General features: G+C 39.0%; 1 protein-coding gene across 1 annotated transcript; it reads right to left on the reverse strand.

Annotated features, from left to right (window-relative positions):
• Window positions 1-14,855, reverse strand: si:ch73-252i11.1 (uncharacterized protein LOC553517 homolog). The gene is made up of 12 exons (XM_063501200.1): window positions 14,306-14,855; window positions 13,199-13,334; window positions 12,221-12,704; window positions 12,086-12,136; window positions 11,872-11,998; window positions 11,353-11,518; window positions 6,018-6,138; window positions 5,826-5,922; window positions 5,337-5,412; window positions 4,121-4,251; window positions 2,029-2,180; window positions 1-1,767 (listed from the first exon to the last, which is right to left on the reverse strand). Exons 1-12 carry the CDS (start codon window positions 14,656-14,658, stop codon window positions 1,427-1,429), a joined length of 2,235 nt encoding a protein of 744 aa, XP_063357270.1. The 5' UTR covers window positions 14,659-14,855; the 3' UTR covers window positions 1-1,426.
• Window positions 14,856-18,342: the final 3,487 nt, after the last annotated feature.

Raw genomic sequence — 18,342 nt, forward strand, 5'->3', positions numbered from 1 at the left:
TTTCTTTGTGCATGTACAAAACAAATTGCGGGTTCTCCACATCAACTGTGCATGAAATAAAAATAGAAATAGTAGGACGGCAAGAATAAATAACAGACAAAAGGAGTACATACAACAAAATAAATATATACAAGCAAGAGAAATGCATCTAGAAGAAATGACCAAATTAGAGGACAGGTTGCAAAGTGCTTGAAAGTAGTGCAATGGAACTTGAGTTGAAAGAAGTGTAATGCTATATGAGTTATCAAGTTTTAACGCAGCCTTTATGTTTTCGTGACTCCAAGAGCAGTGGTGTGTGCTCTGTAGTGCACAATGGGACGATCTTAAAGTTAACTCAAGAGATTACGAGCCACCACAGCATCGACTTTGTGCTGCCCTTTTAATATTTTTCTCTTTTTTCAGGTTTTTCCAAACACAGAGCCGCTGTTTGTTTCTATTCATGTTCTCAAAAGTTGGTCCCTGCTTCCTGTTGCTAAAATCAAGCACCAACACATAATCCATCATGTGTCTCGGACAAGTCATTACGAGAATTTCTGACTCTAATGGTCTAATTTGTAGCTTGCCATCACCAGTGTGTGAATGGGTGGATGACTGGATGCGTAAAACGCTTTGGGGTCCTTAGGGACTAGTAAAGCGCTATACAAATACAGGCCATTTGCCATTTACCATTTAATCTGGTCTATCATTAATTGACATTTTATGATTCGTTTGTATAATAAGCACTAAATGTGGCTGACATAAAAAACCTCCAAATAATCATGAGGAAAGCACTTAGGTGTTTCTTCTGATAAGGTTAACTCACTGTGCTGTTTTTTTATTATTCTGTTTAAAAGTTGGTATATTTTCTATAAACAACACCTCAGCAAATGGGATCGTACCAACGTGTTTTTTTGTGCATCTTCAATATGCTCATAAATAATAAGTGAGTGGAAATGCTGGCAATTTGTAGAAAATCATTTTACATTTGGTCAAGGTGGGAAAACTTCAGCATCAAAACAACAAAAACAAAAATAGAAATGATAAAGTGCAACAGGAAAATGTAAAATATAAATCATTCATCATTCAGCATTTTCATCAAGGTTTCCCCATCATTTGAATTAAACCTAAAATGCTTTAATATCATCTGACTGAGAAGCTAATTAATCATAAACTGTTAATCTACATTAACTACAGACCAGCTCACAATTCACATTTTCTAATCGTGTGGAAGTAAGTAAGAGTTCTTTTCTATTGTGAACATATCTGTCATTAATATCTACTGCTTCTTTTTTTATATATTTATCTCTACTTAAGAATTTTTTGTGCTTTTTTGCTTTCAGGTATGTGTTTGCATATGATTAAATTATTCAGCACAAACTTTAATGAGCTCCTTCAAAAGAAAATTTCCATTTCAAGACACTGCCTACCCCCTTTTACACCACTTTTGTTAAGCAATGACACAAGAATTAATAGTACTTTGATTAAATCCTGCCATAGTTGCTGCATTCCTAATGTATACATCAAGTAGGTTTGTGGTCTTGTACTGTATCAGGTACTCGGGGTAGATCTGCTGCTTCTCAAACACCACATATATGGAGGGGTCTATTACATCATTCACACAGCTGTCATAGAAGTTGATGCCCCCTCCATCCTTGGAAGGAGGTCGGCGATAATCAGAGGACCCTTTGGTGTAGTCTCCCACCAGCACCTGTGAGATGAACATGGCTCTCACATCAGTGTCACCGGTGTAGTTGTGGGAGTATTTGGCATCACGGGCAAAGTAACTACCTGTGTTTACACACCAAAAGATACAATTATCAAAACTTTATTTGTGGGAAAAGACAAAGGGCTAAGGATTATTTTCTTCAGTGATAAACAGAGACAAACAAAGCCTTTGGTTTATTTATTTTTTTAAAGTATCACTTCCCAGCACCCAAGGGTGTCACAAAAAAGACTGCAAGATTGAAATGAGAATGTTTGGAATTTTTGATTTTAAATGTATTTTTTATGAAAACATAATTTGAATATTCAATAACCTTTTTAACTCACCTTTGCCATAAGCTGTTCCATGAGTTCCGCAGATTCTCCAGTCAAAGTTGTGGTGGCAGATGGTGTCTACAAATTTGGAGTCAGTGCCATGAAAAAGCTTTTTCTCCATCACCTTTCCATCTCTTTTTTTGCTCTTCATTTGATTTTTCTGCCTTGAAATAGGAGACAGGAAAAAACTAACTCTAACTGGTACATGTACAGTAAGTGTGGGAATATAAAGTGAATAAATATACTATATACATCTACACATCTACAGTATATATACTACAAACATCTGCAGCAGCAGTCTCTGTAGCCACAAGCAGAAACCAGGATAACATTGAATGCTAAATGCAGCTAAATGCTGTATAAACAACAGATGCAGCTTCTGGTTCTGAAAATATAGCTTAAATGTTCAGCTCAGGTTTGCAAAATTGCATCTGAACAAAACACAAGATTTCTGGAATAATGTCCTTCAGAAAGATGACACCAAAGCGGAGATGTCTGGCCACAGTGCACGGGCATGTCTGCACAAACACCTCATACCAGCTTTCAAGCTCGGTGGTGGAGGCGCGACGATTTGGGTTTGTTTTTTACACAACAACAGGACCTGGACACCTTGGAGTCACTGAGTCAACCATGAACTCCTCTGTATACCAAAGTATTCTACAGTCTAATGCAGTGTTGGGCAAGTTACTTTGAAAAAGTAATTAATTATAGTTACTAATTACTTCTTCAAAAAAGTAACTGAGTTAGTAACTGAGTTACAAGATTCTAAAAGTAATTAATTACTAGGAAAAGTAACTATTGCGGTACTTTAAAAAAATGTTTAATTTTTAAGTATTATTGGCTGTTTTTGATTACTTTCAATTCTCCCTCCACATTTCACCTTTCAAAACTATTTACTTTGCCTTGTTTGGTATCATCCTTTTCAGCACAACCTCACATGTCGGAATTTACTGTTATGTTTTCATTTTGACATACTGTATTAGCACAACTGATCTGAAATCAGACAAAAAACATAAAATCTGAGTAGAAAAAGTGATATTTTTTACTGTAACAACCATAAACATTTTTGTTGAATCATATTTCATAACTTTAAATGCAAATATAAATTGTCAATTTTAAAATCCTATGCACAAGTTTTGCAAACAACAAAGTTATTTGCAGCCATTTACCTTTTACCCCTTTTTTTTATAACCATTTCAAACTATTTACATAACAATCAGGTGTTCTGTATTCAATAAGATGCCACACAAATTATTTGTGCCACTGCAAAAAATAATTTCTGTCCACTATAAAGGAGAACATCACAGCCTGATACCTGCAGGTCTAACATAAGGTCATAAGCAGAGAGTGCTTGCTAGAGCTGTCCTTAGACAGTAAACATGACGAAAGTATTCAGGAAAAAACGCCGCGTATATCTTGTTTATCATGACTCTGGTTTTACGTGGCCTATCAACACAATTTATAAACTGGTATATATCACCTTGTTGCTTTGTCTTTAAGTGGTCATGTGACTGGCTTACCACGACTACTTTATTCTTCCTCAGTCAAACAGCAGCACTCATACGATTGTTTTGCCCCCTTAGCTCCAGGTGTTGTGCCACAAAGTGATTGCCATCCGCGGGAGCGCGCGCAGCTGCTCAAAGCTGTAGCGCCCAGATTACTTACAGCTACTTCCGTGCAACTGATATAAGATGCGGTAACCTGAACACAGCTTCAACCGTCTGTTTGTTCAAAAATAGTAACGCAACCGCATTTTCTTGTTAGTAACTGTAACAGCGTTGTAACGATAGAAATAGTAATAAGTTAGATTACTTGTTACTGAAAAAATAATGCCGTTACTTATAACACCGTTATTCCCATCACTGGTCAAATGTGAGGCCATCTCTGAATGAATCCTGAATGAAATGCAGGGCTTTAACAGAGCGGTGCATAAATGAATGCCTGCAAACCTCAGTGAACTGACAACTGGTAATACTATATACACTTTAATAAAAACCTCAGTCATATCAGTTACACAACCATAACCTCACTTTAGCTGGCAGCAGTGGAACAGTAACTTTATACTCAAAGTGAAAGATGGGTGCACATTAAATGAAATACGTACAACTGAAAGGCTTCCCATAGAGCTTTGTTCTGAATCCTCTCAATGTTGACGATATCACAGTCTTTCATGGTTTTATAGAAAAGAGCTTCAACCTCCTTAAATTCTTCTGAGCTGGGCTGGAGCGAGATTCGCTGTATGAAAAAAAAAACAAAAACAGGAACATTAAATATTTTTATTCACAATGACAATGAAAAATAACAAGTGCTCTGCTCTCTGCTTTTCCTCTCAATTGCTCATGGCAGATGGCCCCGCCCCTCCCTGAGCCTTCTTCTGCTGGAGGTTTCTCCCTGTTAAAAGGGAGTTTTTCCTTCCCACTGTTGCCAAGTGCTTGCTCATAGGGGGTCGTCTGGTTGTTGAGGTTTTCTCTGTGTTATTGCAAGGTTTTAACTTAATATATAAAATGCCTTAAGGGGACGTTTTTGTGCTATATAAATAAAATAAAACTAAATTAAATTAAATTGAATAGGGACAAATTGCCGTCCCAATGCTTAACAGCAATCAGCTAATGTGTTTCTAAATAATAATTAAAGAATAATCAGGCTGCCCTAATGTAATGTACTTTTTTAGCCTATTCAAAAATACTAAAGTACTTTTGCTTACAAAAAAGAAATAAATGCCTAACAATGCTAAATTTGAGCTTGTTTACTTTTAATGAATTGTTACCTAACGTTTTTTAAAAATTGGAGATACGGCTCTAAAGCGACACATATCGACTAAATTCTTTATTATAGTTTTTTTTCTTCCTTTGTCTGTCTCCTCTTACACCATTTGCAACAGAAACTCTGTTCTCACGTCAGATTAGCCAGGTGAGACGGCTGCACTTCATTCGATTTTCAAATTATTTAACAATTTATCACAAGAAAAAAAGCCCCCATAAAAAACAGGAATAAAACAATCACGTGAACGAACGTGAAGAAGCAGAAAACCTTGTATGAAACTGTTCTTTTTCTAACGTTAACTCTAACTTTAACATGAGCTGTCCTTCTAATAAACGAATTTCTGATCCTGTCCCTCCTGGTTCAGTCCAATGAAAAGCTTAGACATGAGGACAAAATGCAGTTGGCAGAGTTGAAGATGCTATTTGTCAGTAAATTTACTTGCTTACTTCTGTTTTTAATATTATTAGAATAAAATTAATTTTGGAAACATCAAAATTTAAGAGTGTGACTTAAAACAGTGGAGAAAGAAAAGTTATATTTTATGGTTTTTACAATACCGAGTATCCTGTTTGAGGGATCTGTGTGTTGTCCCAGGTTTTTGGTATTGAAGCGGAGGTTTGAGCTGAAGACCTTCTGCAGAGAGAAAGGGTTCAAATTTACTTTAATGATGTCATTTTTATAAAGGTCGAAAAAACAAGGCCAATTTTATTTTTGTTTAAAATTAAGTTTACAACTTTCCTGGATCCAGACATTTCAATCAGGCAAATGTTTAATGAGACAAATTGCAGGACTAAAGTTTACCGGCATCAGCTCTTGTCAAGCTTTATGAAGCTGTACTCTACAACAGCAATATTTTTTTTTTTTTATTTGTTTGTTTTTGGTTAGTGAGCTTTGCTTGACTCTAAAGACCAAGGCAATATCGGTACTTTGGCATGGTTACCCTATCAGTATTGAATAGAAATTATGTTAGATTCAAGACAACATGCTGGTCTCTAGAGATCTTGGCGTAAAAGAAGTCTGGTGGAGCTGTTTTTGGGATGACATACCTGACTTTCTTTTTTAGAGCATCTGCAGCAGAGACAAACTGCGGCCGTCTACAAACAGGCCTTTTGGTGCCATAGTGCTTGTTTGTCTGTATCATGTCTGAGGGGCAAAAGTTTAAACTTGCACAATAATTATAAAGCCGTTTTCATATTTTAACATGCAGAAGTCAGCATGGTTCCATATTCTTTGTTTACCTTGGAAACTGAGTGAATATGACTGTGAACCAGCAGTGAACTCCACCACGTCTTTATCATTGGCCAGAAACTTCTCCTCCAGCTTTGCGCTGTTGATGTCTGCTGCTTTATGTCCACCAATCTGCAAAGTGAGAACAGTACCTCAGAAGGAAACCTGCATTGGCATATGAACAAAGAACAGTTCATAAGAAAAGGACAACTGCCAACCACAGGAATGAGGGAAACATTGATACACCATAGTATCGTAATATTTTGGATGGTAATATTGTAACACTACATGGACACCAAATATCAATACATCAAATTAAATTAAAATACTCTGGAAATACTTTGAACAAGAGGGCTGGTTTCATGGACCCTCGTGCTGAGATAATGTTTACATTCAACTGACGACCATCCAACACTGGACACACTTAGCTTGACAGCGCTAACTGGATTAGTCCGTGGTAAAAAATAAGTAAAAATAAGACTGGTGTAAAAATTGGTGGCTGCCTGGTGATTTATTGATTTATTTATTCATATTCTGTGACCAACTACAACTTGTAGTGAATACATTTTTGCCCAGAGCTTGAGGATGTTGCACACTTTTGAGCGCAAGGTGATTGCACAGGTTGTCTGATTGGAGGCAAGGTCAACACCATGAAAGTTCAAGTCGGTCCAAGTCTGACTGCAAGGACTGACTCTAATCACTCACAGAGAGATTAGCTAACGTTTGCAGATAACTGCTATCTAATTTATAAATGCAGACATATCACCAACATGTTCCTTTCTGTATGAATGAGTCTTTTCCCCACTCCTCGACACACCCGCCGGGGATCAAACTCTGGTAATTGGTGATTCTGTTCTGAGACATGTGAAGCTACAGACACCAGCAACCATAGTCAATTATCTTGCAGGGGCCAGAGCTGGCCAAGGATAAACGTAAAATTATAATTCATGTTGGCAGTAATGACACCCGGTTACGTCAATCGGAGGTCACTAAAATCAATATTGAATCGGTGTGTAACTTTGCCCAAACAATGTCGGACTCTGCAGTTTTCTCTGGTCCCCTCCCCAATTGAACCAAGAGTGACATGTTTAGCCGCATGTCTGGTGGATGTTAGAGACCTTTTGCTCCTCCACCTTTCATTTGAGGATGCCCCACAGATGCTCAATAGGGTGTAAGTCTGGACACATGCTTGGCCAGTCAAGTACCTTTACCCTCAGTTTATTTAGCAAGGCACTGGTCTTTTTGGAGGTGTGTTTGGAGTTGTTATCATGTTGGTATACTGTCCTGAGGCCCAGTTTTCAAAGGGAGAGGATCATGCTCTGCTTCAGTATGTCACAGTGCATGTTGGCAATCATGGTTCCCTCAATTAACTGTAGCTCCTCAGTGCCAGCAGCACTCATGCAGCATCCCACCACCATGCTTGACTGTAGGCAAGACACACTTGTCTTTGTACTCCTCACCTGGCTGCCACCAGACACCCTTGACACCATCTGAACCAAATATGTTTGTCTTGGTCTCATCAGACCACAGATAATGTCTTCAGTCTGTTTGTCTTCAGCAAACTGCATCCTTGTGCATAATCTTTAGAAGAGGCTTCCTTCTGACTCTACATGCCTTCAACCTCTGCAGCAATGCCGGCAGCACTCATTCATCTATTTTCAAAAGACAACCTCTGGACATGACGTTGAACATGTGCACTCAGCTTCTTTGGTCGACCATGGCGAGGTTTGTTCTGAGTGGAACCTGTCCTGTTAAACTGCTGTTTGGTCTTGGCCACCGTGCTGCAGCTCATTTTCAGGGTGTTAGCAATATTCTTATAGTCTAGGCCAGGGGTCTCAAACTCAAATGAGCCGCGGGCCACTTCTGGCACCGTCATCTCATTGGAGGGCCACTTTAGTGTCCAAGTAGTACAAAAAAAACAAAAACACTCACTAATATTTCCTAAAATGTAGTGTTTTGTTTGTTTTATTTAATTCCAAATATTGTGTAACAAGACAAAATTGCAAACATGAACGCAATTTTTTTCTCACTCTTAACTATCTGAAGCCTTTCAGTTTCATTTGTCATATGCAAGTTAGCACAGGGTCAACATTGCAATTAAATGTATTTGACAAGCAGAAGACAGTCACTCAGCAGTATAGTACAGTATAGTACAGTAGTTTCATTGAACTACCAAATAAACAGCTCTTTCTGGCCAGACACGTGGCAGCACATTTGCTACAATTTTGTTTGTATTTAACAAAATAAAAATGCAGGCATAAGCGTACACATTAGTTTTTGACTGCAAGTGAAAATTGTTTTCTTTCCAAATAAATCTCTCACTGAACTAACACAGCCAATCCCTCAACATGTTTGCACTCTCTTGTTACCTCGGCCAGGTCCGCGGCTCCGAACCGTGGTAAGGAGACCTCTGGCTAATACTGTGGGTTCCGTGTCGGGCTCGTAGCCGGGAACTAGCTTTGCTGTCTGGGTCAACCTTGCTAGCGAGAGACAGAAAGAGGCGTTGAAAGGCTGCTCCAGCAGAACTTTATTGTTTCGGAGGAAAACACGAACACGGTGTACAGTCGAGTCTTAATAGCTTACTTACAACAGGGCTCCTCAGGCACTCTTCTTGGCTGCAGTGGTTATTATTATATTTACATGCCTCCAGCTCCCGTTTCTGCTCGGTGACAGCTCGTGCTTATCTCCTTTTTCTCCCTCCCTCACGCTCACACACACACAGCGGGAGGGGCGGTCCCACACGTTCTTCTTCTTCTTCTTTGTTTTTTAACGGCGGTTGGCAACCAACGTAAAAGGAGCATTACCGCCTCCTACTGTTCCGGAGTATGGGTCCCACACGTTCTCCCTGCTGCAAGGACTACACCGCCCACGAGGCTACAGTCTTAAAGGGCCATGCCCGTAACACTCTGCCGTCGTATTAAATCATTTTTCGTATAATAGTTTTTTAAAAATATTTCTTCACATCAATATGCGGGCCGCAAGTAGAGGTGACGTGGGCCGCAAATGGCCCGCGGGCCGCGAGTTTGAGACCCCTGGTCTAGGCCACCTTTATGTAGAGTAACAGTTCTTTTTTTCATATCCTCAGGAGGGAGAGCCTTCAGTTTTCAGGCCCCTCTTCCCCCAGCTTCCAGTTTGGATTCAGGAGGCAGACACTATCTCTACTTTTAAGATTAGGCTTAAAACTTTCCTTACAATCAAATACAGTCACCACAGCTGCTGACCACTCCTCAGAGATGCCCGAGCTGTAAACACAGACTTTGGCAGCCTTGATTTACAGGTATAAAAAATAAGTTAAAAGCTTAGACAACACAACACCGCAAGAAAAAAAAACCATATCAAAACAAGTGCAAAGAAGGGTAGGTTTTTATTTTTATATTTCTGTCTCTTTTTTTTATATTTTTTATATTTCTGTCTCTTCAGAACCACTCGGCCCTTCCTACCAAAATCACATGACTCCACAGGGGGCCACAAGCAGAGTAACTCAAACTGATGAGCCACATCAAGATGTTAAGTTCCTTTAAGAATACATTTTTGGCAGCAATATTTCTTTCCCATTGTGTGTAGCATTTATTGCACTTGCAGTATATTGGGGCTTACAGCAGAAGCAATGGCAGTGGCCTCAAAAATGGTCTCTGAAATAGACTTTTTGGATATTTGATGAAAGAGTGACAACAGTTTGTTGACAATAAGCTGATATGACCAATGTATTAGCAAACAGCTAGTGATTAACATATCCAGGAGTAAATTAGCATGATTAGAATTCATTTGGAGCCATGCTTTCTCTTCTCGAAGTAGACATTTGACCTCATCGAGAGTCAATAATTAAGCCAACTCTGAAGTGCCAAATAACGACTGCAGTTCCTTAAATGACCAAGCAAAAAAAAAAAAAAAAAAAAAGCAGGTAAGTCCTCATAACCTCACATATTAAAATGACCCAAATTCACTCAGTTTACAGTCTGGTAAAAAAAAACTTGTTTTTTTTTTTTTTTGGTGGTTATGAAAATTAATGAAATTATTCAAATATGTGACAGTGTGGCTGTTTTAGGAGTTTAGCCTAAGCCAAATGGTAACTGGTCTTTTTTTGCACACTTTTTTGAAATATAATTTTTTTCCAGCAAAGTTATGATCATCATATATGTTATGGAAATGCAAAGTTGATTCTGTGTTTAGCTAATTCATTTCTAGATAGGGAATAAATTGATCATGAACGTCCAATGTGACACATTTGTAACAATGTGCCTTTAAGTCGGACATCATTAGCTGTTTCCAGGTCCAAACTCAAGCAAACACTGCGGCATGAGTGAGACCTAAAAATTCTTTCTTCTTTACAAAAATGATCAGTGTGGCTGCTCTACCAGCTGTGGAAAGTGTAACATCAAGTCATCCATGAAAAACAGGATTTGCGAAGTTTAACAGAGTTAGAAGTAAGCTCACCAGTTTCCCACTGAAGATGATACGCCATGTTCTACCTGAGGGATTTCTGAAAAATTACAACGTACAGCTCTGCTATCACTTCACACATACATGAAGACAGAAAACTAAACAGCAGCGAGTTTGTAGGGTTACTGAAGTTTGGCTAGCTTGCATATTATGCTCTGCTATGTGGTGGCTAGCTACGGAGCTATGGTTAGCATAATATAAACACATTAGTACAGTCCAGTCCAGTTTTTTGCCCTTAAGAAGTTAACATGAGATTCCCGATAGCCAGAGATGCAACTGCATGGCAGGAAAAAGTTCCTGTAAATGGAAGAAACTTCAGTCAGGAGAACCCCTAAGATAATCCATCTACAATATGAGGTTAGTCATTAATGTACTGCTGCATGGTTTGGATTGTTTGCTATGAAAAATTCCTGATCCTCAGCTTCATCTACCCATTTTAATCTTTCTTAGCCTCAAAGTGATTCTTTCCTGACCTGTTCCAATATTTGGTGTCTTGCAAACCGTGGGGCAATGGGCTGTAGTTAAGGTTTTAAAAACTGAGCTTTAAAACATGCTGCATATGAACAGTGCTAATAAAAATGCAGAGAGGTCGACAGTGATCACTGACTATTTTTAAGGGCTTGTTCAGATTAAACAGAACAAGATGCAAAGCATTAAAACATGTGATGAACAAAGTCGAAGTTTGGACCCAGAAGCAGGGTTCATACTTCATCACTAACAACCAGAAACAGTTTTCTGACAGTGGGAGGAGCTATTATTTAAAAAGCTCCAGAAATGTGTTAAAGGTGGTCCATTTTGTATGATTGACGTCACTCATAATTGTCCTGAAAAAAAATGTTCTGGGTCCTTATGGGTTAATTTTTAGCAATCTGCCAAAGTTTCTGCCAACACTTTGTAGTTACTCACGGCAGATGCAAACATGTTCCAACTCCCAAACTCATCCTGCCAGTACCAAAGCCACTCGGTGGTGTGGATGAAGGTCGGCTCAATCACTGAGTTTTCTGTCGAGAGTCGACACACTTTGTTCTGTCCACACGTCATCGTGTCAAAGTGCACGGGCGGGCTGGTGCTACTGCAAACAGACAATCAGAAAGTATTAACATGAAAATGTTCAGTTAAAACAAAAACCTTTGTGCATTGAAACACTCAATGAAAGGATTTTCCTGTAGCAACAGAAAATCTTATCTCAGTTCATATTTCCTTTTTGTTTTATAGGATATAATTATGTTAAAGTTTCAAATTATTATTATCATTTTTTTAAACTTTGACAAAGTTTAAAATGAGCATCTGTTATTTTATCAGTGTATATATGAAAGAAAATATGGAAAAGCTTAATAGTTCCACTTTATCTAAAAACATTGAGATGATTGTGTAAAATAAATCTCTGAAGAAGTTCAATCCCACTGAATTTAATCGTGTGAGTACCTGCAAGAGTTACTGGGGTCACAGTAGTCTCTCTCAATTGTCTCATTGTCGGGCAAAGGAGTCCACTGGACTCCTTCTTGGACCTGCCATCGGTACGGCATCTTATCATGAGCTTTGTAACATTGATCTAAGGAGAAAGAATAAAGACAGCTGATCAAAATCAAGAAAGAACTACATTAAAACCTAAAACATATAATAAATATGACTTCCTCACCATCATGTTTGCAGTGACCTTTAATGAAGTACATGCAGATCTTTGTTTTATCTGAAAGAAACAAGAAATATTTCACAGGCTTCATTCAGACAGCAGTTTTAGTTCATCTCCCCATAGAAGTGTTTCCAGATTTACCTCTAATGGTCCTCTGTCTCTTGTTGTGCCCTTTGTTGGCTTTTGCAGCTTCATCGTCAGCTGCATGAATGTCACTTGAGAAACGGGCGTTTTCTCGGTTGACCTGGTTACCATCCTTCCCTCTACCCCAACGGCGTGGCCGCTTTTTGCTCTTACCAAAAAGACTGCTTTCATCAGTGTTGTTGTCATTAGCAGAGACTTCACCACTGGAACAGTTTCCTCTGTGGACTCTATCTTCCCTGTTGGTTCCAGCCAGCCTCAAAGCCTGTTTATTTGCATAAGCAGCCTTCAAGGACTGAAAGAGTGTGTCAGGTACGCCTCTAGCTTGCAAAGCTTTGAATGGCTGTGGAGCATTAAAATCGTGGTTCTTCCAGCAGCTGCATTCACAGCTGATGTAGTTCTCACAGATGTGGAGCCTCCTGCAACCATCACCATCCTGACACCTGCCGAACTCTCCATCACCATTGTTGTAGTTGTAGCATATCTGATGGAGGGAAGAAAAGAAAAGGTGGTTACAATCATAGCCTGTATATAAAACATGGATATGGATTATTTATGTTAACTAGCTATAAGCGAGAGGTGGATCTGACTGAGCAACTGAGGACATGTAAGTAGGTATAACCCAAAATCATACTTTGCTTTATCACTTATTTTACTGTGCAATAAATGCACGATAAATTAAAGTTAGCAAAATGCTTTATAAATAAATAAAATGTGAAACTGGTGCCCAAGATCCTAAACGTATTAGAAATATTTTTACTGAGGTCATCAGTCAATGTGGGATCATTTTCTTATTAACTTGTTTGCAACAGAAAAACTCTCTCAAGCTTTTTAATATTGTTGTATTTTGTGAAGTTGGTGGGAAGGTTGAGCTTGATATCAGCATGACAAGAAAATGTGTCTAAAGAAAGGCTGCTTGATCAGCAGATCCAGTATTGATTGAAATTCAACTTAAGAGTGCTCGGTAGTAAGACTCACAGCAGGAAGGAGTGTGTGGTCACTCTGCAGCAGCAGGGTGCACAGCTCTTCCTGGCTCAGGCTCTCCAGCTCATGCTCCCTCAGAAGGCTTTGGTTATGATCAGAGGTCAGCTCATGGGAGAAGCAGCAGCCCCTCCTGTTATAACAGAATCCATACAGCTGATTCGTGACTGTGAGTGCTAGCATCCATTTGCTCAGTTATGAAGAAAAAACCCAAACCAAAAATAAAAACAGTGTCATACTTTTAAATTAGCCGATGTCTCTCACTGTGGGATGATTGTGAAAGCTTACCTGTCTGGTACAAAGTCAGCTGTTTTTGAGGCTGTTAGTGTTTAAAACCAAAGGGTTAAATCAAATGACAGCCTAATAAATCATGGTAGTAATATTACATAAATGTCAAACTTAGGTTTTGGGACATATGTTTTAGAGGGATTAGTCTAATACTAGCTTTTTATATATAGCTGGGTAGAACTAGAATCCCTTTAACATTTAAAATTGAGACAAAACTTCAACCCAACACACTGTAAAGCCATTTTCCTTTCACTTCCACTCTTTTTTTCTAACTGCTAAGCTAAGCTGATGTTGTAGCTGCACATAAAAAAAAAACATCAGAGAAAATATGTCTAAGGGATTTTGGTTTTGCTTTTTCAAGAACAGCTCTATAAATTCTCTGTAGGCTCCTCCTGTTTTTCTGTTTGTGTCTTCATTTCTATTCCTGTTATTTGACTTATTACAATATATGTAGCAAGTGTATGGCAATGTCCAAGGCAGATATTGCATAGTGTTCCTCCCAATTACAACATGGTTCAGCTCATTGTGTCAAAACATAACTTATTTCTTGTTGTGAGTAGCAACCGATGCAGATATCAGGTTTACACGATAAAAGAGTTTGAAATCCTGCCTCCACCTGAGCTGTCAGATGGCCAACTATAACTCTGACATTAACTGTGTGAAAAGCAGCAGAACTCAAAATTCCCCAGAGAATAACTGAGTGAGAGGGAAACCAATGAACACCAGGCAGATGACTTTACATGTTTACGGTGTGCAGAAATGATAATACCCCAATACAGTAAACTCTATTATTTACTTTAATTCTAGTACATTTACCTGAGCTGACTGAACTCACAGAATCCGAAGAGGAAGTTTTTACACAGGTGCAGACCCCTGCACGTCCCCGGGCAGTCTTTGGCTCTGCAAAGTCTCAGGTGGGTCCTGGCCACCACCTTCTCCTGCCCGTTTGGACAACAACGAGCAAATTTCTCTTGGTTACAAATGATCTCCGACAACTTCGTGGGATCGCCGGGAAACAGATTATACACTAAATCCTCAGTGTTGACTGCTCCTTGATTGGCGCAGATCATTTTCAGTATTTCTGTCTCCATCGTTTCCGAGCTCTGCCTGCGTTTCCTTCCGCCTGTGAGACCAAACCGCAGCTTGACGACAGCGGCCGCTGGTTTCATGTGAGGAGGAAAACTTCGGTATCTTTTCTGATGATTGGAAAGCGAAACCGAAATATTTTTATCTTGGACTGATGCTGTAATGCTGCTGATTTCCACTTGGGGGCGTCCCCGCGCTGTATGACCTCCTAATGCATCCTACACCTCGACTGAACATGGAAAGAAAGAAGGCTTTCTTCCGCTTCACAGCTGAACACAGTGAAGACATTTCCAGTAATGCTATAACAAAAACAAGTCTCATTAATTTTATCTAAATGCTTTCTGCATTCTTCTCTTCAAAGAGTCTGTAATCAGATTACAGTGTTTTTACAGTAGGTGTTTAAGATTACATATGCCACTTTTAAAAATCCGATTATTGTAATCCCATTATTGCCATCTGTTAGTCCCACCAGCTGGAAACATGCAGCAGAACGGCTCCTGCCTGCAGTTTGTTTCCATCTCAAACATGCAAAAAGAAGGATTGGCCTTACTGCCTGTTATAATCAATATGTGCTGTATTTTTAACCGGAAATTCATGTAAAAACTTACTATCGACTTTTAAATTGATTTTCTCATTTAGATGAACTTCCAGCACATTATAACGGATATGTTTCATTAGCACTGGAAACCAGCTCACCAGGTCTTAGCCTCCAGCAGCAGGAGGAACATTTAAAGTTCCCCGGCATCACTCATCTGCATTTTCTTGTTAACGTGCAGCACATTCCCCACCAGCTTCATTGCTTCCTGTCCCCCTCCCTTACTCCGAGGAGTATAAACATGTTGGAAGTGATTTTTCCATTCCTTCGCACCCCCCCCCCCCCCCCTTTTTTTATTGCCTGTCACTTCTTCCACCATCTGCTGCCACCAGAAACTATTATGCTTGTTACTCTTAAAAAAGCAACATTTTCTTTAGTATCATAAAGGAATACAGACAAATCTGACCAAGAGGATCACAATGACCAGGTTAAGTAGCCTACTATATAGTCATTTGGTCAACAGTCTAAGATGCATAGCACCTTACTTGATTAAGATGTTTAAATCAAATTACCTGGTTCAAAGAACTTATTTTACAGTAACTATATCCTATATAATCGATCAGTTTCCTTCTTCAATATCAACTGAATTTTGATTATCTGGGGGCAGAAAAACAAGCTATTAGTGCTTACAGATGACTAATAACAATGACCAACTGTAGTAAATCCAGTAGTTCATTCTAGTATTTTGGACTGCTAACCAAATGAAATCAAAACACTTGACTAAAAGAGGCTAAAAAGAGGCTAAGCATTTTATGTGGCTGAGGAGAACTACAGAGTGATGTTAATTACCAGTGTATTTGTCATTACTTCATATTACACATACCCACTTTGTGCACTGAGGTTTGACCACCAGTGATATGATCGGTAACCACTCTTGTCTTCCATTTTGAATGGAAGTGTATTCCCCGACCAGCAGGCGAAAACCCTTTTTGGTCTTCTTTTGTTTGCTAGGAAAATGTTGGAACCCACAGTCTGAATGGAAGACACCAACTTATAAGCAAACACTTGCCAGTAGAACATATATAGCATCCCCTACCGATATATTGGTAGGGGATGCTATATCAATCGTGGATGTTAATTGGCCGATATTAAAATAAATAATAATAATAAATAAAACAAGATTATTTTTCACTGTCACTCTATATTTGTAAAAACTCATAAACAACAAGATACAACGAATGTTAGGAAACTATATGTGTATCTGTGTCAAAGAAAAACAAAACAGTGAGTGATATATCAGATTTTTAAAGCACTAAATATCAGTATTGGTCTTAAAAATCCTATATCCATCTGGCTCTAGTCAAATCTTTCGTTGGTAGTGAAACTGTGAAAAGTGCAAGACAAACCAGAAATGTAGACCATTTGCCATCTAAGTAAAAGTTGCACATTTTGAATGCACACATCCTCTGTTTCCAGTTTGTGTTGCATTTTTCAAGTTTTACTACCACTCAGCTAGTTGGCGAGTGGGTGCCAAGTCAACCGCCTCACGATCACATGGAGGTGTTTGGTTCAATACTCACTTTTTGACTTCTTTGTCGCCATCAGATTTCACTGAGCAACAGCCAAGAATTTCTAGAAAACACTCACGAACCGGTTATACCAATAGGGGTTCAGTAGGAAGATGTGTAGAAAATGGCAAGAGATACTGCCTGATAACTGATTTAGACTTATGCTTCCTTTCAATGTGAATCTATGAATCTCTAATGACTCTAACAATGACTATAGTTTACAGAATGAATGTCATAAAGTCATCAGAAAAATGTGTTTACTGACGTCACGGTGCAGGGGATCTCTGTTGGTGCGTCCCATTTGAAAAACAGAATTTTTCAGCTGGAATGCTCACTCAAGCCGGACTTCCATCTTAAAAAGTCAATGCGTACTTAATAAACGAAGATCACAGGAGTGCACGTAAGCTTTAGTAACACTGGAATACTTGAAAAGTGCACCACTAATCTTAGGCATTTGTGACTTGCTAAATAAGCCACACATTTCCTTGCTTTTTTGACTTTATTACGGGAATGCTCTTAACTCAGTGTTACATCACCCCCCCTCCAATACCTGACTTTAGAGCTAAATGGTATGAATTTGCAACCAAGGAAGTAGAGTGTAAAAGAGTAAGCCACAATAAGTTACGACACTAAAACAAGATTGTTTTCAAACTGCATTGTCATAACCCATATTAGATTTTTAAATCTCTAAAGATCCGTTCAGAGGAGTAGCCCCCTGCTGGCCATCGGAAAGAATGCAAGTAGAACACACGGTTCGCGTAACATATCATGGTGTAGTCCTGAAAAAGTTAGAATTTCTGAGTTCAATATGGAATGCCCCCTCAAGTCAAAGTAGCACCAGCAATCTCGAGTTAACCTGAGTTAGCACTGAGCTTAAATGGTAGTGAAGCCGTAAATCTTTTAATCTGTGCTACCAATGTTGTGCGTGTGTGACTCACTGAATGCAGGGATGATTTTAGGCAAAAATAAAAGAAGTAGAATGCTGTATTGGCATAGAACCAAACAAATGCTGTTTTTCATCTCTTTTTCCAGACACAGAGCTCTGAGGTAGCTATGTCCATTTTCAACATACAGTCTGTGTACAACATACAGTCTATATGCTTTTTCTCATAAAGCTAAAAAAACAAACATAACCCCCCCCCCCCCAAAACAGCCCAGTGAGGTCTGGCCTATTAATTCTTAGAATCACTTGACAACAAATACTTTAAATTCTTTTTAGTCTTATGTTTGTTTCTTATAGTATTACTACAGTCACACCTTTACAAAGTATGAGTTAAGCAGAGGTGACTTTACAGTAAATGTGAACTAATTCATCTCATATTAAATCCTTGTATTCCTTCTACGCTCCCTCGCATTTTTGTGTCTGCCTAATTAAAGCGTGAGGCTTTAGCATATTGTGTAACCGCATTTGCCTTAAGCTTTGATTTAAAAGAAAAGGCAAATAAAGAAAAAGAAAATCAGTCTGTCTTTTTAGCCTCTTCGCCTGCAGTTGTGTGTGTAGCTACGCGACCTGCCTGCGATTTCCTGCTTTGGGTTTCCCTTTAAAAGGGGGCAAGGCTCAATGCTGGGAATTCACGTCATTTCGCCGTTTTACACACATCCAGATCAATGAGAGAGAGAGAGAGTGAGAGAGAAAGCGAGAGAGAGAGGTGTCCGTCGAGCTC

This window comes from Pelmatolapia mariae, linkage group LG17, assembly GCF_036321145.2.
Source record: "Pelmatolapia mariae isolate MD_Pm_ZW linkage group LG17, Pm_UMD_F_2, whole genome shotgun sequence".
In the NCBI taxonomy this organism is placed as follows: Eukaryota; Metazoa; Chordata; class Actinopteri; order Cichliformes; family Cichlidae; genus Pelmatolapia; species Pelmatolapia mariae.

Coding starts and splice junctions, on each gene's coding strand:
- si:ch73-252i11.1 (XM_063501200.1), bottom strand. CDS start 14,658: ATGAAACCAGCGGCCGCTGTCGTCAAGCTGCGGTTTGGTCTCACAGGC. Junction 11,519..11,871: donor GACCCCAGTAACTCTTGCAG/GTACTCACACGA, acceptor GTCTGTTTGCAG/TAGCACCAGCCCGCCCGTGC. Junction 2,181..4,120: donor CTATGGGAAGCCTTTCAGTT/GTACGTATTTCA, acceptor TCCTATTTCAAG/GCAGAAAAATCAAATGAAGA.